Genomic DNA, 20,601 nt, shown 5'->3' with positions numbered 1-20,601 from the left:
ACAGGGTAAAACATTTCCAAATAATAAACTGGGCTACATTACTTACTTAATTTCTTACTTAAATTATGCATTATGTTAAAATCTATGTCACTTGACCTTGAGAAAAGAAATTACACTACCCTCTTTCCAGTTAAAAAAATTTCAGTTTCCAGGAACTTGAGAGTATACCTAATCTGAATGAGTTAGAAACTTCTCAGAGGCCGGGCATGATGGCTCATGCCTGTAATCCCAGAACTTTGGGAGGTTGAGGTGGGTGGATCACTTGAGCTTAAGAGTTCGAGATCAGCCTGGGCAACATAATGAAACCCCATCTCTACAAAAAATAGAAAAATTAGCCAGGCGTCGTGGTGCACGCCTCCAATCCAGCTACTCAGGGGGCTGAGGCAGGAGGACTGCTTGAGTCCAGAGGGTTGAGGCTGCAGTGAGTCATGTTTGTGCCACTGCACTCCAGCCTGGGCAATGAAGCAAGACCCTGTCTGGGGGAAAAAAAAAAAAATTGATCTCAGAAAAATAAGCATACAAATGAGAGATAGAAATGAACAGAGATATGGTATCTCTTAAATTAGAAAACCAGCACATATGCATTCTAAATGAGACAAGCATATAAAAGATGTCATCATAGAGGAGGCAAACTCAAGTTGAAAAGCTTCTTCCCAAACATACTCTAGTCTAGTACATCAACTGTAGGATATTTAAGACCCCACACACTATTACATCACAACATCGTTTATTATGTGAATTTTTTACAATACAAACAAAAAATACAGAAATGCAATATATGAATACAGCTAAATGCAGAATGGTGACTTTTTTCTCTTCAAGAGGCCATGATTCCCATTTCTAGTAAAATAAAGAGACTGCATATAGGTAGAAACAGGTTGGTCATTAGCTTCACAATTTTGCCTAGAAATGATCTATAAATGCATTTTCCCCCCTGCTACTTACCATAAAGTGTAAAAAGGGAGTTAAAGGAAAGTTTCCTTGTTGGTTCCTACCATATGAAAGATGCTATATTCTATTTTAGCTGGGCCAATATATGGAAAATATCTAAATTAAATGTTATTACAAAAATGAAGCAGTAATGAGATTCTGGCTAAAGAGGGCACTAAATGAGAATAATATATATTTAAAGAATCCAAAACAAACAAACAAAAAGAGGTTGTTATAAAAAAGCTCTAGGTGCACTGTAAGCATATAGGGTTTTTTTTTCCATGTGTATTTTTAAACAATGGAAGTGTCAAAAATAGGGTCAACTGTGTTAGACTAAATTACATTATTGTATATGCTGCACTGAATGGAACCTTTGTATTATAATTATCATAGAGAAGCATAGTTTGCATCATATTATGGCAATTTATCCTCAATGAAAACCTTCCAGAGTCCTTTTATTTTGGAATATCCTGTAAACAATCAAACCACCAGAACATGATTGTACAACAGTAAAATGTTCTCTTGCATTAAACTGAAGATATCTGTTTAATAAAAAAAGAAAAAGAAAATGTAGGAAAGGTACTTAGAGCTGTTACTTTCTAAGTACACAACACCCTAGACAATTCAAGGCATCTTAATCTCCATCAAGAACAACAAAAAAAATTTTTGTCATGCTGTTAAATCCATCATTATGGATAAAACTGGTGCAAATTGGTCAAACGGATCCAACAAACACTGATGTCCAAGCTGGCATATTGGCAACTAATACGTAACTGGTGGTCAATAGAGAGTTTAAAAGATCTTCCCTTTCTTCTTGTTCTTTTCCAAGGTTCTAAATGATGAAAGGGAAATAATCAAGATGAGTAACCATTTGATAAACACGATAACAACAGCTAACCCAATTACAACAATGTTGGGATTTTCAGATACTTTTTCATTAAAAAAATTAAAAGACTTAGAAGTAAACAGCTAAGACAATGTTAATCTATAATAGTATTTTCTTAGACAAATATTTGACAAAACTCCAGGATAAATAGTAAAAAATATGGCAAAACCCAATTTTAATATACAAGAACAATTATTTCCAAATGAAACAGCACAAACTAAAAAATATCAACTAGCATTAAACAGGGTGTTCTTTTCCCCCACTGTCATTTGCATTCTGCAGTGCAACTGCTTTTACAAATCTATTTTCCTCTTCTTTGGGGAAAATGTTAACAGTAGTATAGTATAGTAGAACAAATGTCAAATCTGAAAATGTTTAGTAATGAGGATAAACTATATAATCCTTATAGGAATGCCACTTTTCAGTTTTAAATGAAACTATTAAGGAAAAGAAAACCAAAAATTCAAATATTATTGAATTTTGTATAAATTAAGAGAAAGTAATTGATTAGCTGTAATGGAAATTAAATATCTAACATTTTGTCTTAAGAATTTTATCGTAACAACATAATCCAGTACAGTTAAAACGTATTCCTAAATATGTAACAGATTTTGAAGAATGTTCCCTTTGTGTGCCAAAAATTGACAACAACCCTTATGTCCAACAATTGGGGGGAGGAGGTAAGAAATCCAATTAAGGTAAGTTAACTGGGGAGAATGTTATGAAGCTGCTAAATCATAATTACGAAGATTAAGTCATGAAAGATGTACTGAAAAAATACTGCTAATGGACACAGACTATATCCATCCATATAAAAATATTTATCCATGAAAACCATTGTGTTTGGAATGCATAATGGGTGATGACTTTTTAAGTGTTATTCTAATGTTTTTTAAATAAGTAGGAAAACAATTCTTTAAAACATTAATACACACATTTCTTAGTAATCTGCTATTAGTTACCTCGAAGAGTTCTGTTGTTCTAAAATACGTTGTTGAGCTTCCCAGTTTGCTTTCTCATCCTCAAACTGACGACGTTTTTCCTCTAATTCTTTGTGCTGTGCTTCCAAATTCTTTTTCATTTGTTCATGGCGCCGCTGGAGCTAAATCATAGCACAGTATATAAAACAAAACTAAGAAATCAGAAGCAGAAGTACGTTTCATCCAGACACCCTAAGGATAAGAATATGAGCATTGAATAGCCCTATTGTAAATTCAGAGTACTACCTGGAAAGCACTGTTAAGGACTCCTCCTACTTTAGGACCCAAAAGGCCAGTGACCCAAGACAATAATCTTGGGAAACAGTAAAAAACAACAACAACAACAAAAAAAACAACAAACTTAACAGTATGGAGTACTTTATAATGGAAAATTACTATCTTATCTCATTTTTCTTTAATCACAAATATGTTGGAGGCTGGGCAGTGAAGACATCATTGTTCTCATCGTACAGATGAGGAAACAGTTGCAGAATTTAAATGACTTGCCCAAGATTGCTAGCCAGAAAGTGGAAGAACCAGGACTTGAATAAGCCTCCTAATTCCAAGTTTAGAAAGCTAAGACAAGTGAAAAGAAAGCAGGTAGTTTAGGATCCTAAGAGTTCAAAGATGCCAGTAAAGTACTCTGATTCCTGTAAGCAGTGGTTCTCAGACACTGGTCTTCATGAAAATCACCTGGGATGTTTGTTAAACACACAGAATCCTGAACCTCACTCAGATGTACTGAATTAGAATATCTGGGTGTTCAGTTTGGAAATGTGGATTTTCAACAAGTTACAGTGATTCTAACGCAGGTGGTCCTTCCTCCTGTGTGTATTAATGCTGTAAAGAATGCTGACTGAGAGGTAGTAAACACTCATGCAAAGTAACTGCAGAAACAAAGGGCCTTAAAGTCCAAGAGATCATTAGATAAATAATTTCATTTAGATGCAAGTCAATCCATTTCTGAAAAAAAAAGAAAAGTCAACAAATTTTAAAAAGCAGATTAAATCCTCCTATGCCAAATACCCAAGGACTATTCAAAACCTTCGGTTATCCAGGAATTATGTTCTGTTATAGATTTTACTACATTGGTGAGTTAACATTAACATAATGTTAATATACAACATTATATGTTATACATATTATATATTATATATTATACTTTTGCATACAATTTTTCTTTTTTGCAAGCCCGAAGTGACTTCAGATTTATTCCTATTTCAATTATTTCATGCAATTCTTACAAGACAGAATCACCTAAGACACACTTAAGCAAACATGAGTAAATCTGAGGTGAAATCTTCCCAATGACAGCAAACAAGTTACTAACAAATGTCAGAAAGTAGGAACGTAAGAAAATGTCTCTAGTTATTTTTTTTTTAAATGCAAGGGAATCACATATACACAATTCAGAATAGTAGTTACCTCTGGGAACGAGAGAGAGGGATACAATAGGGGACAGGCACACAGGGTCTTCAAATGAGTTGATAACATTCTATTTTTTTAAGCCAGGTGGTAGGCTTACAGTGTTCATCATTCTTTAACTTACATTTATGTTACATGTAAGTAATTATCTTTTGTGTTAACTGCATGTAGATAAAGGTATAGGTCACAATCTCACTCTTAAGAAACCCATGGGGTCAGACGCCTTTCGAAGTTCAACATTTTTCAGTTATTAAAACCACAACACTGTTTAGAAATGAGTTCATACTATATTTATAAAATACCTTCTGGGCTATCTGGGGCAGCAAGTATAATCAAACACATTACTTTTTATTTGTTTCAGTAAAATATATAAATATTCACAATATGTAGGATTAAAACTTAGTTCATGTTAGGTTTTGCAGTTTTCAGAGCTTTTTCCATTCTGAAGTTGTGAAAAACAGGACTGTGAACCTATCTAGCAATTAACAGCAAACTTAAAAATTAACTGGGTTCAAATGCTGGCATATTGTTAATTTATCCTTCTTCTTATCTATAAAGGAGAGATGGGCAATAATATCTACCTTGTAGGGCTGTGGTGTGCACTAGACAACACAATAAATGAAAGATGCTTGGTGCTGTGACTGATGTACTGTGCTGCTAGTTGTGCCCCAAACAAGTATTTCCAGCGTAATGGATTTAAGGAGAAACTGTATTAAACAAGGCTAAAAGGGTTTCTTTACCTATTTATGTATTCACATGTATCATATTTACATAATATATATCATGTATCATATACATGATGATTTGCAAACTCATTACCACAGGGATGTTGGTAAATACACTCTAGATGTGGTTTCATAAAAGACAAAGAATCTAGAATGAGCATGCCTAATTCTCTAATGGCTTAGAGTATCAGGTGGGAACCTTGGCCCAGAGCTCTTCACAGGTCCTTTAAATGTTAACATTCCATCCTTCAAAGAATAGTTCTTCAAAACAATCTTCACCATTCATAGTAATCATGAAAATTCCCAAAGGGTTCCTTGGCTACAGATTCACAATTACTTATTTGTAATATTTACTCTTAGCAACATGTCCTAAAATACATTTGCCTCAAATATAAGTTAAACTACTTTTAGATTCTCAATGGAATCTAAGTGTGGAGATAATGTAGTAGACTCTTGATTATTCCTGTTTTTCAACCCCTCTTTGGATATAGATTTTCCAGATTATATGTGAATTACTGAAGAGGTAGAGATTCAATGCATATATTTAACAGGCTGATAAATTAATCTCCAAAATGTCATGTTAAGAACTTTAATTATTCATTTATAATACAATAAGAATCAGCTAAGACAGTGATTCTTGATTGGGAGTGTGTGTGCATGCACATTTTGGTTTGCCCAATGATAGGAGGGCACTGCTATTAGCATTTAGTGGCAGTGCCAGGGATGCTAGTCCTGTAGTGCTCAGCAGTCTCAAACCAGGAGTAATTATTCCATATCCCGGCTAAATTAAACTCAAAACAAATATAACAACAGTGAAAGATTTTAGTAAGAAATTACAAGAAAAGCCCAATAATGTAAGAGAAATTAATGTGGAATAAAAACATTTCCTCGAAATTATTTAATACTTTCTCATGCCATGCATTCTATTTACTCAATGGATTACAGTACTTTTGTTAAGCCTTTAGTCAAAAAAGGTTTCCGTATTTTACGCAGTAATTACAAAAGCAATGCGATCAACTCTAAGAATATAACAGAAGAGATCTGAATCTCTTCTTAATATACTTAGATACAAATATCAGTGAAGCCACATAAAACACAGGGATCTTACTAAATTTTATCATTAAAGATTGTTTTAAAAATATTTTATATTACTGTCATCCATATATATATATATATATAAATCCATCCATAAATTATGTATATATATAATTTTGAAACAAGGTCTAGCTCTGTCACCCAGGCTGGGGTACAGTAGCACAATCATGGTTCACTACAGCCTCGATCTCCCAGGCTCAAGTAATTCTCCTGTCTCAGCCTCCTGAATAGCTGGGACCATAGGCGCATGCCACCATGCCCAGCTATTTTTAAAAATTTTTTGTAGAGATTGGGTCTTGTCATATTGCCTAGGCTGGTCTCAAACTCCTGGACTCAAGCAATCCTTCTTTGGTCTCCCAAACTGCTGGGATTACAGATGTGAGCCACCACACCTGGCCTTCATCTCACATATTTTAAAATAATTTATTATTTTATAGGATATTTTTCCTTTTTTTTTTTTTTTTTTGAGGCAAAGTCTCGATCTGTCGCCCAGGTTGGAGTGCAGTGACGTGATCTCGGCTAAGTACAACCTCTGCCTCCCAGGTTCAAGCCATTTTCCAGCCTCAGCCTCCTAAGTAGCTGGGATTACAGGTACTCACCACCACACCCAGCTAATTTTTGTATTTTTAATAGAGATAGGGTTTCACCATGTTGGCCAGGCTAGTCTCAAACTCCTGAACTCAAGTGATCTGCCTGCCTCAGCCTCTCAAAGCACAGGCGTTACAGGCATGAGCCACCATGCCCAGCCTATTTTATAATTTTTAATTACATCAAATTTATGTGGAGAAAATTTCATACTGAAATCACTTATTTATTTTGGGATTACCCATAGTTTTTTTCTACTATTCTCAGACATCTATCAAACTAACTGTTCTATGGATTCTTATGTTCAGTTTATCTTTTTCTCCATCCTTTCTTTCTTGCCACCTATTGAAGGAAATGTCTCCAAGGTCTTTTTGATTAATAGAAACTAAATGTATAACTCAACATCTAGAAGGGTTTCAAAATAGTAGATACGTCTTCTGGGATGTTTTGTCATTACCCTGCCCAATGTTGTACATGTACATTATAAATAAGAAAGGCCCAACCTTAACAAAAATTATCACATTCCCTAATTTTCTCTCCTTTAATTGTGTGTAATTTATCCAGGCATATCTTTAGTTCAATAAAGGTTATTTCCCTCTTTTTCATTCATACACAAATAAGTATGGTCAATTATTATTATCCTAACACTAGTTTTTGTGCATACATCCACCCCCAAACTCTCATCTTTAGTGTTCTTATGCCACCTGTATGGAATGGTTTGTAATTTTATTTTTTCACAACTCAAACTTGTTCATCATAACTTTAATAATTCATTGTAAGTATTCTATTACACTGTCCTACCTAATATACTATGTCTAAGCACTTACATATTGAAGCATATATTATTATAAACACAGTGCTTGCTTCTAGAAATTTCTCCATTTTGTTACACTGGGGTATTAATTTTGAAAAAACATGCATAAAAGGTTACTTTATAAATTTTACTGAAGACACTACTTAAAAAGGAACACAATGTCTGCTAAGAGATAGAATATTAGACTGATTACCTCAGCTTCAGAGTCCTTCAGTTTTTGAACTTTTTCTTTGACCTTCATCTCAAACACCTGCTCCATCTCCATCTCCATCTTCTTCATTTTAGCTACATGCTCCCTTCTTTCTTCTTCCATTTGTGCCAGAGGGCTCCTGTCATGAATATTAAGGGTAATCATTAAATGTCTGTGAATAAAAATAATACAGAACTATGAAACAGCTGATGAAAACAAATGAGATGCTATATATGTATGTCATTATTAATATATTTATAACCTAGAACTTATTTCTGTGATATTTCATATATAAAACTTGATTATTATGGAAAAAAATCTAAAAATCAAAGATGTTTTCTAAACCTACTGCATATCAAATTTAAGGATGACATACCAAATAAACTGTAGAAGGAAAATGGGGAAAAAATTCCCAAAATACATTCACAGAATAAAACATTAGATGAAAATCATTTGATTTTGTTCTTTAAACAACATTTTAACATGAAAAACAGAAAATAAGTAATGAAGTTAACATATGTAGAATATTTTTACCAAAATTTTTTTACCAAAATTTCAAGTGTTACCATCTCTTCTAAGACAGCTACTAAGAACACAAAAATTATTATTTGTTTTGGTAACTGAACTGATGCTGGAAACAACTACTAGTCAATACTTAGAGCACTATTTAGGCATACAGAATATTTCTAGGTCCCTTATAACTTCAATGCTCTTGAAAATTCATTCCACTTAACTCAAATATTTCAGTCTTAAGTTTTAAAGACTTTCAGTGATTTAAAACACACACACATACTTTAGAGATAATCAGGAGCAAATATTTTGTTAATAATTATTTTTAAATGCCAAAAAATAGACATAAGCATAGTTAAATTAAAAAAAAAAAAAATGTTCACTCTGTTGACGTTAAAGTCCCATGGATTCAAATCTCCTTGAAGAATTGTGTTCAAAATTTTCACACTGATATATATTTACAGGTGGGCTTTGTTAAGGCTAATATACTTTCTCACAGAGACACAAGAGAATGCCAAAGTACCTAGTGCTTTTAGCAAAGGAGCAGAAAATGGGCTCTTTGCTTTGAGAATCTCTGAAAATTATTCAATACCCTAGGACAAATTAAAGAGATAAGTACTTCTTTGACTTTGTTAATAAAGCATGCTTGTTTTGCCTCCATAAAAACAGGCTTTGACCATTGAGGTTTACATGTTAAATGGGTAAATTTTATTGCAATACACTACTTTTTTTAAAAAAGAATTAACTCACGGCTTAAAAACAAAAACCAGACCTTGGATTTCACTCGTAACTTTAAGGCTAGTCATTTTAACCCTGATTTTACACACTCTTATTATGGTGACTTTTCTCCTTATTAGGCTAAATATTTCTGACCATCACAGCAACTGTCTTTTCTATCAAGGAAGCAGGCAAGAGAGCTAGACAGAAAATGTTAGAAACGAAACAAAAAGGACCGAATATTGGCTACTAGTTTTTCTTAACAAAAAGGAAGAACAAAGATGTGATGTAATGCTATGATTAAGATGATCTGTTTTCGCAATTGCATAAATTAGAATAAAATGTTAACTCAAGGATATTTCTTCACCAAAAGAAAACTTACTTCTACATGCAAACCTGCCACATATTTTTCCAATTAAACAATGAATCAAAAGTTCTGAAAATGAAACTAACCAGACATACTAACTTAGAACAAGAACCTGCATTTTAAAAGTGGAGTCAGCTGAAATACATTTCCAAGTGTAAATACCATTTTTTTTGTAAAAGTTGAGATGCTTAATAATATATTCCTCATATTAATGGCAAGTGTTTTTAATATAGTTGCCTCTGATCTCTTGAGCACACCCAGTGTCAGTGACCGCCCTGAAACAGCATACCAAATGTGTGTTTATGTTTGCCAGCATTCTTCCGGTGAAAGGGTACAAAGCTTCTGTTAGATTTTCAGAGTCTCTAATTCCCACTGTCCCCTAACACTCCAAAAATATTTTTTAGTTTCTAGAAAATAATCTAAAAACAATTCTTTAATTGCTAACCTTAAGTAAATGAATATGTATATTTAAGTAATTTAAGATTATCCAATAATATAATTATGATTGTAAATATATTAAATTAGAAATCAGACAGAAATATCTATTCCTACCTACACAACTCATCTATAAAATGTTTATCTTTATCCTTGGGAAGGAGCAGGTAATTTTGCCACCTAAATTATTATTTAAATAATTCTAAGGGGAAAATGAGAGACTGCCGAGAAAACATACAATGATATTTCAAATCTTCTTTTAGGCCAGGCACAGTGACTCACACCTGCAATCCTAGCAGTTTGGGAGGCCAAGGCGGGCAGATCACAAAGTCAGGAGTTCCAGACCAGCCTGGCCAACATGGTGAAACCCCATCTCTACTAAAAATACAAAAATTAGCTGGGCGTGGTGGCACACGCCTGTAATTCCAGCTACTTGGGAGGCTGAGGCAGGAGAATTGCTTGAACCCAGGAGGCAGAGGTTGCAGTGAGCCAAGATCGTGCCACTGTACTCCAGCCTGGGTGACAGAGCAGGACTCCATCTCGAAGAAAAAAAAAAAATCTTCTTTTAAATTCAAAATTTAAGTATTAAAAATCCCTGTATAGTAAAATCCCCTGCCATACATGCCTTCAACTATATCATATCCACAGGAACAAAAATTAGTGATTTAGCACATTTAAAATAAAGCATGCTAAAAGCTGCAATTAAAGTCAAATGCATAGCTTTCACAATTAAATTATTAAGGTATGTGCCCTAAATAAAAAATGTACAGTAAAATTCACTAAAGCTGATTTATTTCCCAAATTATGTTCATAATCATTACATTAAATCACTACAAAAATATGCTGTGCACTTATCTTCTGAAAGTCTGTTCAAAGTTTTAAATATGCTAAATGTGTTTCTAAAAGAAATTTGCAATTATTTGACAGTTAAGATACTGTAAGTTTTTAGCCTTGTAAAAATAATCTGACCAAATATACTCAAATACTGTGAAAAAATGTTCATGCATATTTAAAATGAATTTTTTGAAGTCTCTCACCAATAAAAATGATCTTTCAAATTTTTAATTTTTAAATTAACACCTCACTTCTAGTCGTCTTTATTAATTTTTAGAAAATCGAAACAAAAAATTGTGCTTACAATGTAGAAAATGTAGAGAGATCACTTTTTATCTTCACATTTACTATTTTTTTTCCAAGTAAAACCTTTTATTAAATGACTGGAAAAACCATTTAATTTATATCATTGCCCGCCTGCTTTTTAACAGGAAACTCTTATCCACCCACATATAGTAGTAAAGCTTATAAACCTATCAGCGAAATTAAAAACCCAAAGAAATGAAAAAAAATTAGTAAAACAAGAAAAAGAAAATGGTTCCAACATAACCCGAATATGAAACTAAATCCCCAAAGACTTAGCTCCTTCTAGAGTTGTCTTTATAAGGTTAAAATTCCTGCAAGCCACACCCCTTCATGTGACCAATAAGAGAATTACAGCCACCACATAAGGATGACCTAGTCAAGTTCTACTTTGCTGCATTACACATGACCCACACTTGGAGTGTAACAAAAGACAACCATGTTTCATTTAAATTATGTGTGTGGTCTTTCCTAAAGAACAATTAAGCAAGTAGATTTACATACTTTTGCTCCAGTGGTCAGTAGGTCACTATGCAAAATTTTCCAAAGGAATTTCACTTCAGTAATTTCAAAGATCAATATAAAAATTTCCAAAAATTTTGAGTAATAAGGGTTGCCAACATTTTGTTTTGCCACGTGAGAGTATTAAAACCAAACATAAACAAAACTTCCAACTACTATCATTATAATTTCATGAAAGGACACTTGAATAAAGAGTAAAAGATATAACTAAGTTTAATTTTTTGGAAACCTGAAATTTTCAGCAAATTGTCTTTATTTCTATTTAGATCAATGAAAACTCTGTCATGTATCAAGAATTCTGAGAATCTGCCTTTGAAACCTGTATTTTCAGTCATTTACTTATAAAGTTTTCCCAAAATGACTGATGGAGAAGGCTATAGAGAACAGAAAAATAAACATAAGGCAGAGAGAGACTAGGGTGTGCCCCAACTTGGAGCAAGGTATCTATTGTCACAATTGGTACCAATGATAGACATCAGTTCTGAAAAAGAGTTACCAATAAAATGTGATTTTAAGTAAAGGGGTACAAAGAAGATCAAGGAAAAAGGAGGCAGATAAAACTTCAAGAAGGAAGTTTAGCAAAAAAAAAAAAAAGATGGCCCTCCTCTTACTGGGGATCACCTCCTTTAAGAGATCAGCAATCTGGATATGACCAATTCTTCTTCCCTTTCCTTTATAAACCCTTGCTGAATTTTCTTTGATTTGAGAGGTTACCCTTTCTGTGGCTTTCAACCACCCATCACCCTCCATATAGGGATGCAAGATGCATTCTCTAAGGATATAAGTACTTGGATGGCTCCATACTTTCTTTGTCAGAAACAGTTGTAATTACTGGATAGCTGCTAAGAACGGCATCCACTTCTCCAGATCTAAACTTGAGACAAATTACAGCTGACTGGACAAGTTCAGCTATTCTTCAGATTGAAACCACACAATCTAATTCTTGTTTTAAGTCCCTCTAAAACAGAATTGTTCTAGGGCTACTGACATAACAGAAAGGCACATTTTCAGACAGCTACACATATATTTTTAATTTTTATTTCATGTTTCAACAGACTCTACAGTTTGTCCAAAACTATCTCAGAAAATTAAATATAAGATAAACTGATCTACAGTTACACACTGCTTAATAATGGGGATACATTCTGAGAAATTCATTTGTCATTGTGTCAACAACACAGAGTGTACTTACACAACCCTAGACAGTATAACCTACTACACACTTAGGCTCTATGATACAGACACAATATTATGGGATCTTGTCATACATGCAGTCAGTCATTGACTGAAACATCATTATGTGGCACATGAATGTATTTTACTATTCACTGTCTAACATCTTTAAAAAGTTTAGCTTATATTCTAAAACCAAAGTGTGATTAGCACTTTGTGAAACATACATTGCCAAAGATCAGTTTAACTATAAATTTTCAATAGGTTCACCTTCCATTCCAAAATTCTTGTAACTCTCAACCCCTCCCCACAACCACTGTCAAAGAATATACTGCTATGGAGAGTCGCATGAGAGCAATACAAAAGAACATTAAAATAAGCCTAAACTCACACCTGCTTACTTCACTTATTTAAACATTAGTCTTTCTTTTCAGTTATTCATGGATATGTACTGACCTATAAGGAAAAGCAGCTTACATCAGCTAAAGCACCATAAGTTGTTAATGATTTTTAAAGAAAAATTTAACAAAAATACTTTTTTAATTGCTAACATTTTCAAGACAATGCAAGATACAACCAATAGATAAAACTTCTAAGTGATTTCTTTCAGGTTCAGTATGTGTTATTCAATGAAGTAGTAACAATCTAATTTATCAAATCATATCAAATATCTATTCCAATTACAGCCATTCCCCATTTGGCTTGATCTTGTAAAATGTTTATTTTCCTATTTATTATTAGCATAAAATATTATGCTAGCTCCTGGGGCAATTTGCTTTTTAGCAATGCAAACATTTCTTTTTTTTATATGCACAGGTAAAGTATGGTCATGATTCCTCTCTTTAAGAGATATTATTTCCAGTAGAATTCCACTATTTATGCTTTCACCTGGGATATAGTTTAACTCACGTATTCACACAGTAGAATTTTGTATATGCAGAAAAATACTTAATGATATTGTAATGATCTTAATGATACTGCACTACTTTAAAAAGCCTTATATTTGAGACATGGGAACAAATAAATAATTCCTTATATCTACAACATAACAAATGTTTAAAAAACATATTGAATAAGTACATATATTTAACAAAAAATATGTACTAGTAGTATATTTTAACATACAAAATTATCAGTAGCTTTATGTATATGTTTCTTTTAATGAGTTAAAAAGTTCATCGTTAATGATAATGAGTTTAAAGTGAATTAGGATTTTATGAATATTCACTATGATGGATCCTTACATTTTTATGCCAAAGTTCATAAACATTTTGCTAAAAAGAGATAAAAAGCCTTCCTTTTGTTCACATATTGAGGCTTACCTCAAACAGAATCTTTTATTTTAAATATTTAAGGGACATTTTTCTATTCCACTATAAGGCATGTTAACCACTACGGAAAACACTATAGCTACTTTGAGAACTTGTCTTTCTTATTTATATAGTTGATCCTTCAGGATTATCTTCTAATGGTAGATAACACCTAGCTACAAATGCACATTATTTAAAACGGTTTTGCAATACAGCTATGCACTGCATAATGACATTTCAGTAAACAAAGGATGGCATATATGATGGTGGCCCATAGGAACTAAAAAATTCCTACTGCCCAGTGGCATCTTGATGATCTTGACCCTGAGTAGGCCTAGGCTAATGTGTAAGTTTATGTCTTTGTTTTTAACAACAACAACAAAAAGTTTTAAGTGAAAAAAGAAAGAACTTCTAAAATAGAAAAAAGCTTATAGAATAAAGATTACAAAGATAATACTTTTATACATCTGTTCAATGTGTTTGTGTTTTAAGCTAAGTGTTACTATAAAAGAATCAAAAAGTTTTCTAAAATTTAAGTTATTATAAAATAAAAAGTTACAGCAAAAAATATTATTGAAGACAAATTTAAGAAATAAATGTAGTATAGCCTAAGTGTACAGTGTTCATAAAGTCCACTGTAGTGTACAGTAATGTCCTAGGCCTGCACATTCACTCACCACTCACTCACTGACTCATCCAGAGCAACTTCCAGTCCTGCAAACTCCATTCAAACCAAGTGCCCTATACAGATACACCATTTTTAATCTTTTATATTGTATTTTTACTGCACCTTTTCTATGTTTACATACACGAATACTTAACATTATGTTACAACTGTCTATAACATTCAGTACAGTAACATGCTATATGTTTACAGCCTACAAGCAATAGCTGTACCACATAACCTAGGTGTGTAGAAGGCTCTACCATCTAGGTTTGTGCAGGTACTCTATGTTGTTTACAGAATGACAAAATAGCCCAATGACACATTTCTCAGAAAGGTATCCCCATTGTTAAGTGACATATGACGTAATTATGATCTTCAACAATGACAGATTTTTAAAAAGCCGGACACAGACATGGTTACCAGCTTCCTCACACATCTCTTTTTTCGACCTCAACATGAAACCACCACAGCTTGAGATATAAGCTCAACAGGGCAAAGCTACACACTTTGTAGTCACTTATAGCACTCTAACAACCAAAAGAAGAAAACGCAACTCCAGCTAATTCACTCCCTGGAATAGGAACAGAGAAGGTAACCAAGAATAAATTCATCTAAATATTCCTTTTGTTAAAGCCTGTCCTTTTTTTCCACATAATCTGTAAGTGAAAACACTATCAAAATGGTTCATTCAAAAAAAGCTTCTACTATTAAAGCAAAACAATATAAATTTATGCTGCTGTGCATAGAGAACACTATCCACATTTTCTACTGAGTAGCCAGGAGAAATTTAATGAAAATGAAACAATATGATTATTGACTACAGAAATAATACCTTTTTTGGCGAAAAAAATACATACTTACTTAGTCAGCTGCCCTTTATTCTTGTTGTTATCAACTCCATTATAAGTCACAGCTGCCAGTTTTCTGCTTCTGTAGTTCTCATAGTGGACATTATTAGTAACATCTTTCAAGTCCTGCATGTGTGTTCTGTCATAAATAAACAGCAAGAGTTTGCTTCTATTAATAGCTAGGGGGAAAAAAGCTTAAAAAGCTTTAATATAAATTCAAAATTTTACCAAAACAAACATTTCAGATTTAAAATGAAAAAGACTATTGTTAAGGAAGGTGGCATTCATCTGTTTTCATTTACACTCAAAGTAGACCAACAAAAAATAAGCTAACTTGACACCAAATTTAGATTCCAATGAGATTTTAAGACCCATAAAGCCCCCAAAGCAGTTACTGAAGGATGACCTTTCTATGAAAAGAGTATTCATCTTTGTATTACCTATTTAAAAACTAGACAAGATTAGCTACTACTGAAGCTTATAAAATCTAAAAGAAACTGCCTTTTAGCAATATTACTAAGGTAATATATGAGTTTTTATTAATACATAATAATAAATTTCAGATCACATATCAAGTTGCTTTCAAACAAGGAAATTTTAGAGTAGTTTTCTGTTTCTTCAAACTGTCTAGTAAATGTATTTTGGTTAAACAAATTTTTGCTTACAGCATTTCTATCATATATAAAATCAATACATGTAAGTCTACAATACATATGAGATGATGTAATCATTATTTAATAATTCAAGACACTGAAGATACCCTTAGCTGCTCTATGGATATCCTTTACCAATGCAGTGTTCTTGGATATACATGATGTGGCAATACTCTATTGTCAGTCCTCCCTCTTGTCATCATCCATTTTATCTCAAACTACCTATATCTGCCATCATTCATTTTCACCACTTTACTAAAACTCCTTTCTGGGAGACAAACAAAAAAGCGTATTGTTGGCTGAGCACACTGGCTCACGCCTGTAATCCCAACACTTTGAGAGGCTGGGGCAGGCGGATTGCCTGAGCTCAGGGGTTCGAGACCAGCCTGGCCAACATGGTGGAACCCCATCTCTACTAAAAATACAAAAATCAGCCAGGTGTGGTGGCGGGTGCCTGTAATCCCAGCTACTTGGGAGGCTGAGGCAGGAGAATAGCTTGAACCCAGGAGGTGGAGGTTGCAGTGAGCCAAGATCACGCATTGCACTCCATCCTGAGTACACGAGCGAGACACCGTCTTAAAAGAAAAAAAGAAAAGAAAAAAGTATATCGTTGTACTGTTTTTATCATTCCTTACATCCAGAAAACCTTTACTGTTACTTCACAATCCAGCTTCTTGAATCTCCCCCTTTGTGAATAAAATGTGATATCCAATCACTCTGATTCATTTCGTACTGACATTTCCATTCAGCTCTCTGATAGTTCACTCTCCTTAGTCCTAAGTCTGATTTTTCCAAAAATCTCATCTCCCAGACTCTGTCCCTTAATAAATTCACGTTCTCTTATAGCCACAACAGTTACTTCTAAAGCTCTACCACTCCACTTCAGGAAAGTCAGGCAGCTCCCTACTCCTGGCATATCTGGTGGCTGACACTGAACAGTTCATGCTAATTTGTTAATCTCTTGTCAAAGACTTCAACTACTTTGGAAACCTTTTTCCCAGCCTTGACATCAAAGCATTCCAACCATGACCATATTCTCCTTGGTTGTCATTCATTTTTGGTACAAGTATATGTCATAGGTGACATCATACCTCTTCAACTGTAAGCTCCCCTTTACAAGGAACATGCCATTACCTTTTATGCCCCAATGCAGATAGCAGATAGGAATTTTAACAAAATTCGTAACTCAAGATTGAAGCTGAGATATGATAAACACTTTTTGGAATAAATTTTTGTTACCAGTTTCTCTAAGTTGAGAATAATAACAAACACCTATGCCAATATAAAACAATGTTTATGTAATTTTTCTTTTCTTTTGATACAGGGTCTCGCTCTGTCGCCCAGGCTGGATGGAATGCAGTGGTACGATCTCGGCTCACTACAATCTCTGCCTTTCAGGATCAAACCATCCTCCCACCTCAGCCTCATGAGTAGCTGGGACTATAGGCGTGTACCACCATGCCCAACTATTTTTTGTATTTTTAGTAGAGACGAGGTTTCACCATGTTGCCCAGGCCAGTCTTAAACTCCTGAGCTCAAGCAATTCTCTTACCTTGGCCTCCCAAAGTGCTGGGATTACAGGTGTGAACCACTGCACATGGCCTGATTTTAGTTATTATGTATCACATATCATCACTGCATCACTGAAAAATCATTAAAGGTCCTAAGGAAGAATACTTATATGAAATGTTTGTGTGAATGTGTAAAATAAAAGTAAGGTGAATTTACTAATTGTTAAGTTATTTTTGTTAGCGTCATCTAACATTTTAGATAATAATTTTCCCTTTCACTAAAATCACTATAGTCTTCTATACGACTACATAATTCTGATTTTTTCAGGTTATACAAGTCTTTATTTCCATTTAATTAAATATGCTTTTTCATTTTACGATTCGACCCACTCCTCCATTCTCAAAATAATTTGGTAATTTGCAATACAGTTTTCCCCAGTTTCAGGAATTTGTCTCTTCCATTTCCCATTGCTGATACCATAACTCTTTCTGTTCTCCTTTTGTTTTCTTTCCCCATTTGATTTCTGAAACACCCATCTCTACACCCTGAAAATATCTGTATAATTTTCTTCCTTTCCATCGTCTTCCTTGGTTTGCCTGGAGTAAGTCAGTTCTCTCAATTAGCAAGAGAACTTCTTTGAACTTGCCTCTTTCTTAGAAGCAATCACTATTCCTTTGACCTGCAAGATTTCAATTATTTGGGATTTATAGACATCTGCAATATTGGTATTGGTACTATATTTCCTTCCTTCAAGTAATTATTAAATATCCACTAGATGGCTTTGTCGTAAAGGCATGAGCTAAATTAAATATACATCTTTTTAATAACTTAAGAATTTTTAGGCATAAAAGTCTTGCTGCTCTGCTCTATTAAATCTTCCTGCAGGCATGGTCAATTTGCTCTGTAATGCTTATACTAGGGAGGCCCCTTACTAGCTGCCAGGCTGTGAACCTTCGAATATTCAAAGCAGCCTCTGAGCCTCGCAGGTGTGGTGGCTCATGTCTGTAATCCCAGCACTGTGGGAGGCCGAGGCAGGAGGCTCACTTGAGGTCAGGAATTTGAGACCAGCCTGGCCAACATGGTGAAACCCTGTCTCTACCAAAAATACAAAAATTAGCCAGGTGTGGTGGCGCATGCCTGTAATCCCAGCTACTCGGGAGGTTGAGGCAGGAGAATTGCTTGAACCTGGGTGGAGGTTGCAGTGAGCAAAGATCGCGCCACTGCATTCCTACTTGGGCAACACACTGAGAGTCCATCTCAACAAAGTAGTCTCTGACTCAGTACCTAGCTTTCCTCTCTACAGTGTTTTAGCTTTGTAGGCAATTATTGATTGTATACTTTTAAAATACATAAGAAAAAGTTATAGAATGCCACCATGTCAAGCACTGAGCAAGTACCATAGAGGATTTAAACAAGAGGAATGCAATGGTAATTTGTATTTATTAAACATTCTCTACTTATATACTGTCAGAGCAGATTATATTATTAATACATATTCTTTTGAAGTAACACTATAAGAATGGGAGAGGAAGGGAATATTCATAATAGAGCCTGAAGTTTTGTATTCTCAAAACCCAGAGGATGACCTTCTCGTGCATTTGGTCTTCTTCACTAAGTGAGGCCTGGCAACCCCAACTGCTGAATCAACTCTATCATGTACTTCCTACCAAGAACACTGGCTCCTCTGAAAATAAAGATCAATTACATGCCAATTTATTCAATTTCAAAATTCACTCTCATTTCTACTGTATTTCTTGAGGTAGCAGTTTAACTCTCTTAAATTTTCCCCCTCACTTCTCACTTTGAGAATGACCTTCTTGTTATTCCATGATTTCCAACTATTATCCATATTTATGTTACTACCTTTCTTTACACAGCTAAAGAGATTCTTCTGTTTTGGGAAAGTAGGGGTATGAAAATGAATGGATATCAACTTCAGACAGACATCTAAAACCGAAGGTTAAAGAGAGTACGTTGTAAAGGCGTAGAGAAGCAAGAGACAGAAGTGGGAAATGCCGAGTGAGGTAGGGAGAGGAAGGAGTGTGTCTCAACATGAAAACACTGAGGATCATTTTGATGCCTGATGCCCCTTCTGTTCCTTGTCTACTAACATCTCTAGTCCCATTACACTTTTTCTTCACGATTTCCTCTCTGCTGCTGCTTTTCTAATTCATTAGTAAGAGATCCTCTTTACTAGTCCTGGTCCTCTAATCAGGATGGCCTCAATGTCTTGCTCCCATAGGCTTTCCTTCTCTTTCAGCAGGTGTGCAAGACACAATTTAGGGATTTCTTTTTCTCACCTGGTGGGAAGATGGGTTTTGTTCACTGTGTTCCAGTACATAAAATGTGGCCTACTCACCAGCTATCAGGATGTGCACCTTTTAAACATTCAAATTCTAGCTTTTGACTCAAAAACTAGCCTTCCCTTATATAGTTTTCACAAGTTCTTCACATTAAGAAAAAAGAGCCTCTTCTATTTCACTTTCCATAGTTATTTCAGTAATAAACCTCAACACAAAGTATAATGATAAAATAAAGAGACTAATTTTCCTATGTATCCCTAAACAAATTATTTCGTAACTTGCTCATGACTTCAAAACCTTGGAGAAAGAATCATCTACATGTAGTGCTTACTTCATTGCTAGACTGAATATAGAAATTTAAATTAGCTATATTTATAGAAGGCAAAAAGCAAATCTGTCCAATTCTTACTTACGGAAAGAAAATCTTAAGCTATTTCCATCATTGCTTGCACTTACCTTATCAACATATTTCTTAGGATTGTAAAATCACAATGTTCACCATTTTCAACTGTAAGAAAAAAATATACCACATTTATTATATTTCCACTAAACCTAGTCTCTTCAAAAAATATTTCACAGGAACTTGGGGCGTAAAACAAGGAGAGGAAATGCAAAACAGATCAATTTTTTTGAGATTTAACACTAACACAGTACTAATGTAAGGGCATGACAGAGAAGTGTACTTTATTATTGTCTTATCGTAGTTTAATCCTCAGAAATAGATATGTAAATCTAACAAATGAGCTCTCCAGAAACAACTTTGAAATTTTGAAAGGGGAAATCATGTATTTTCTTATTATTGGTAAAAAATATATTT

The 20,601-nt window shown here is 34.1% G+C and overlaps 1 protein-coding gene across 4 annotated transcripts in view; it reads right to left on the bottom strand.

Moving 5' to 3' along the window:
- Positions 1 to 710: 710 nt before the first annotated feature.
- Positions 711 to 20,601, bottom strand: part of SEPTIN7 (septin 7) — a 105,551-nt gene continuing 85,660 nt past the window's right edge. For all 4 annotated transcript variants that reach the window (XM_071095038.1, XM_071095037.1, XM_071095035.1 and 1 more), the window contains 5 exons: positions 20,241 to 20,292; positions 15,330 to 15,455; positions 7,634 to 7,769; positions 2,779 to 2,918; positions 711 to 1,762 (listed from right to left, as the gene is read on the bottom strand). In XM_071095038.1, coding sequence (XP_070951139.1) covers positions 1,723 to 1,762; positions 2,779 to 2,918; positions 7,634 to 7,769; positions 15,330 to 15,455; positions 20,241 to 20,292 — 494 coding nt within the window. In that variant the 3' untranslated portion in view covers positions 711 to 1,722. The remainder of the gene's footprint in view (positions 1,763 to 2,778; positions 2,919 to 7,633; positions 7,770 to 15,329; positions 15,456 to 20,240; positions 20,293 to 20,601) is intronic.

The sequence above is a fragment of the Macaca nemestrina genome, chromosome 4 (genome assembly GCF_043159975.1).
Source record: "Macaca nemestrina isolate mMacNem1 chromosome 4, mMacNem.hap1, whole genome shotgun sequence".
Lineage (NCBI taxonomy): Eukaryota > Metazoa > Chordata > Mammalia > Primates > Cercopithecidae > Macaca > Macaca nemestrina.
Note: the sequence above shows the minus strand (reverse complement) of the source record. Positions and strands in the feature narration are given on the sequence as shown.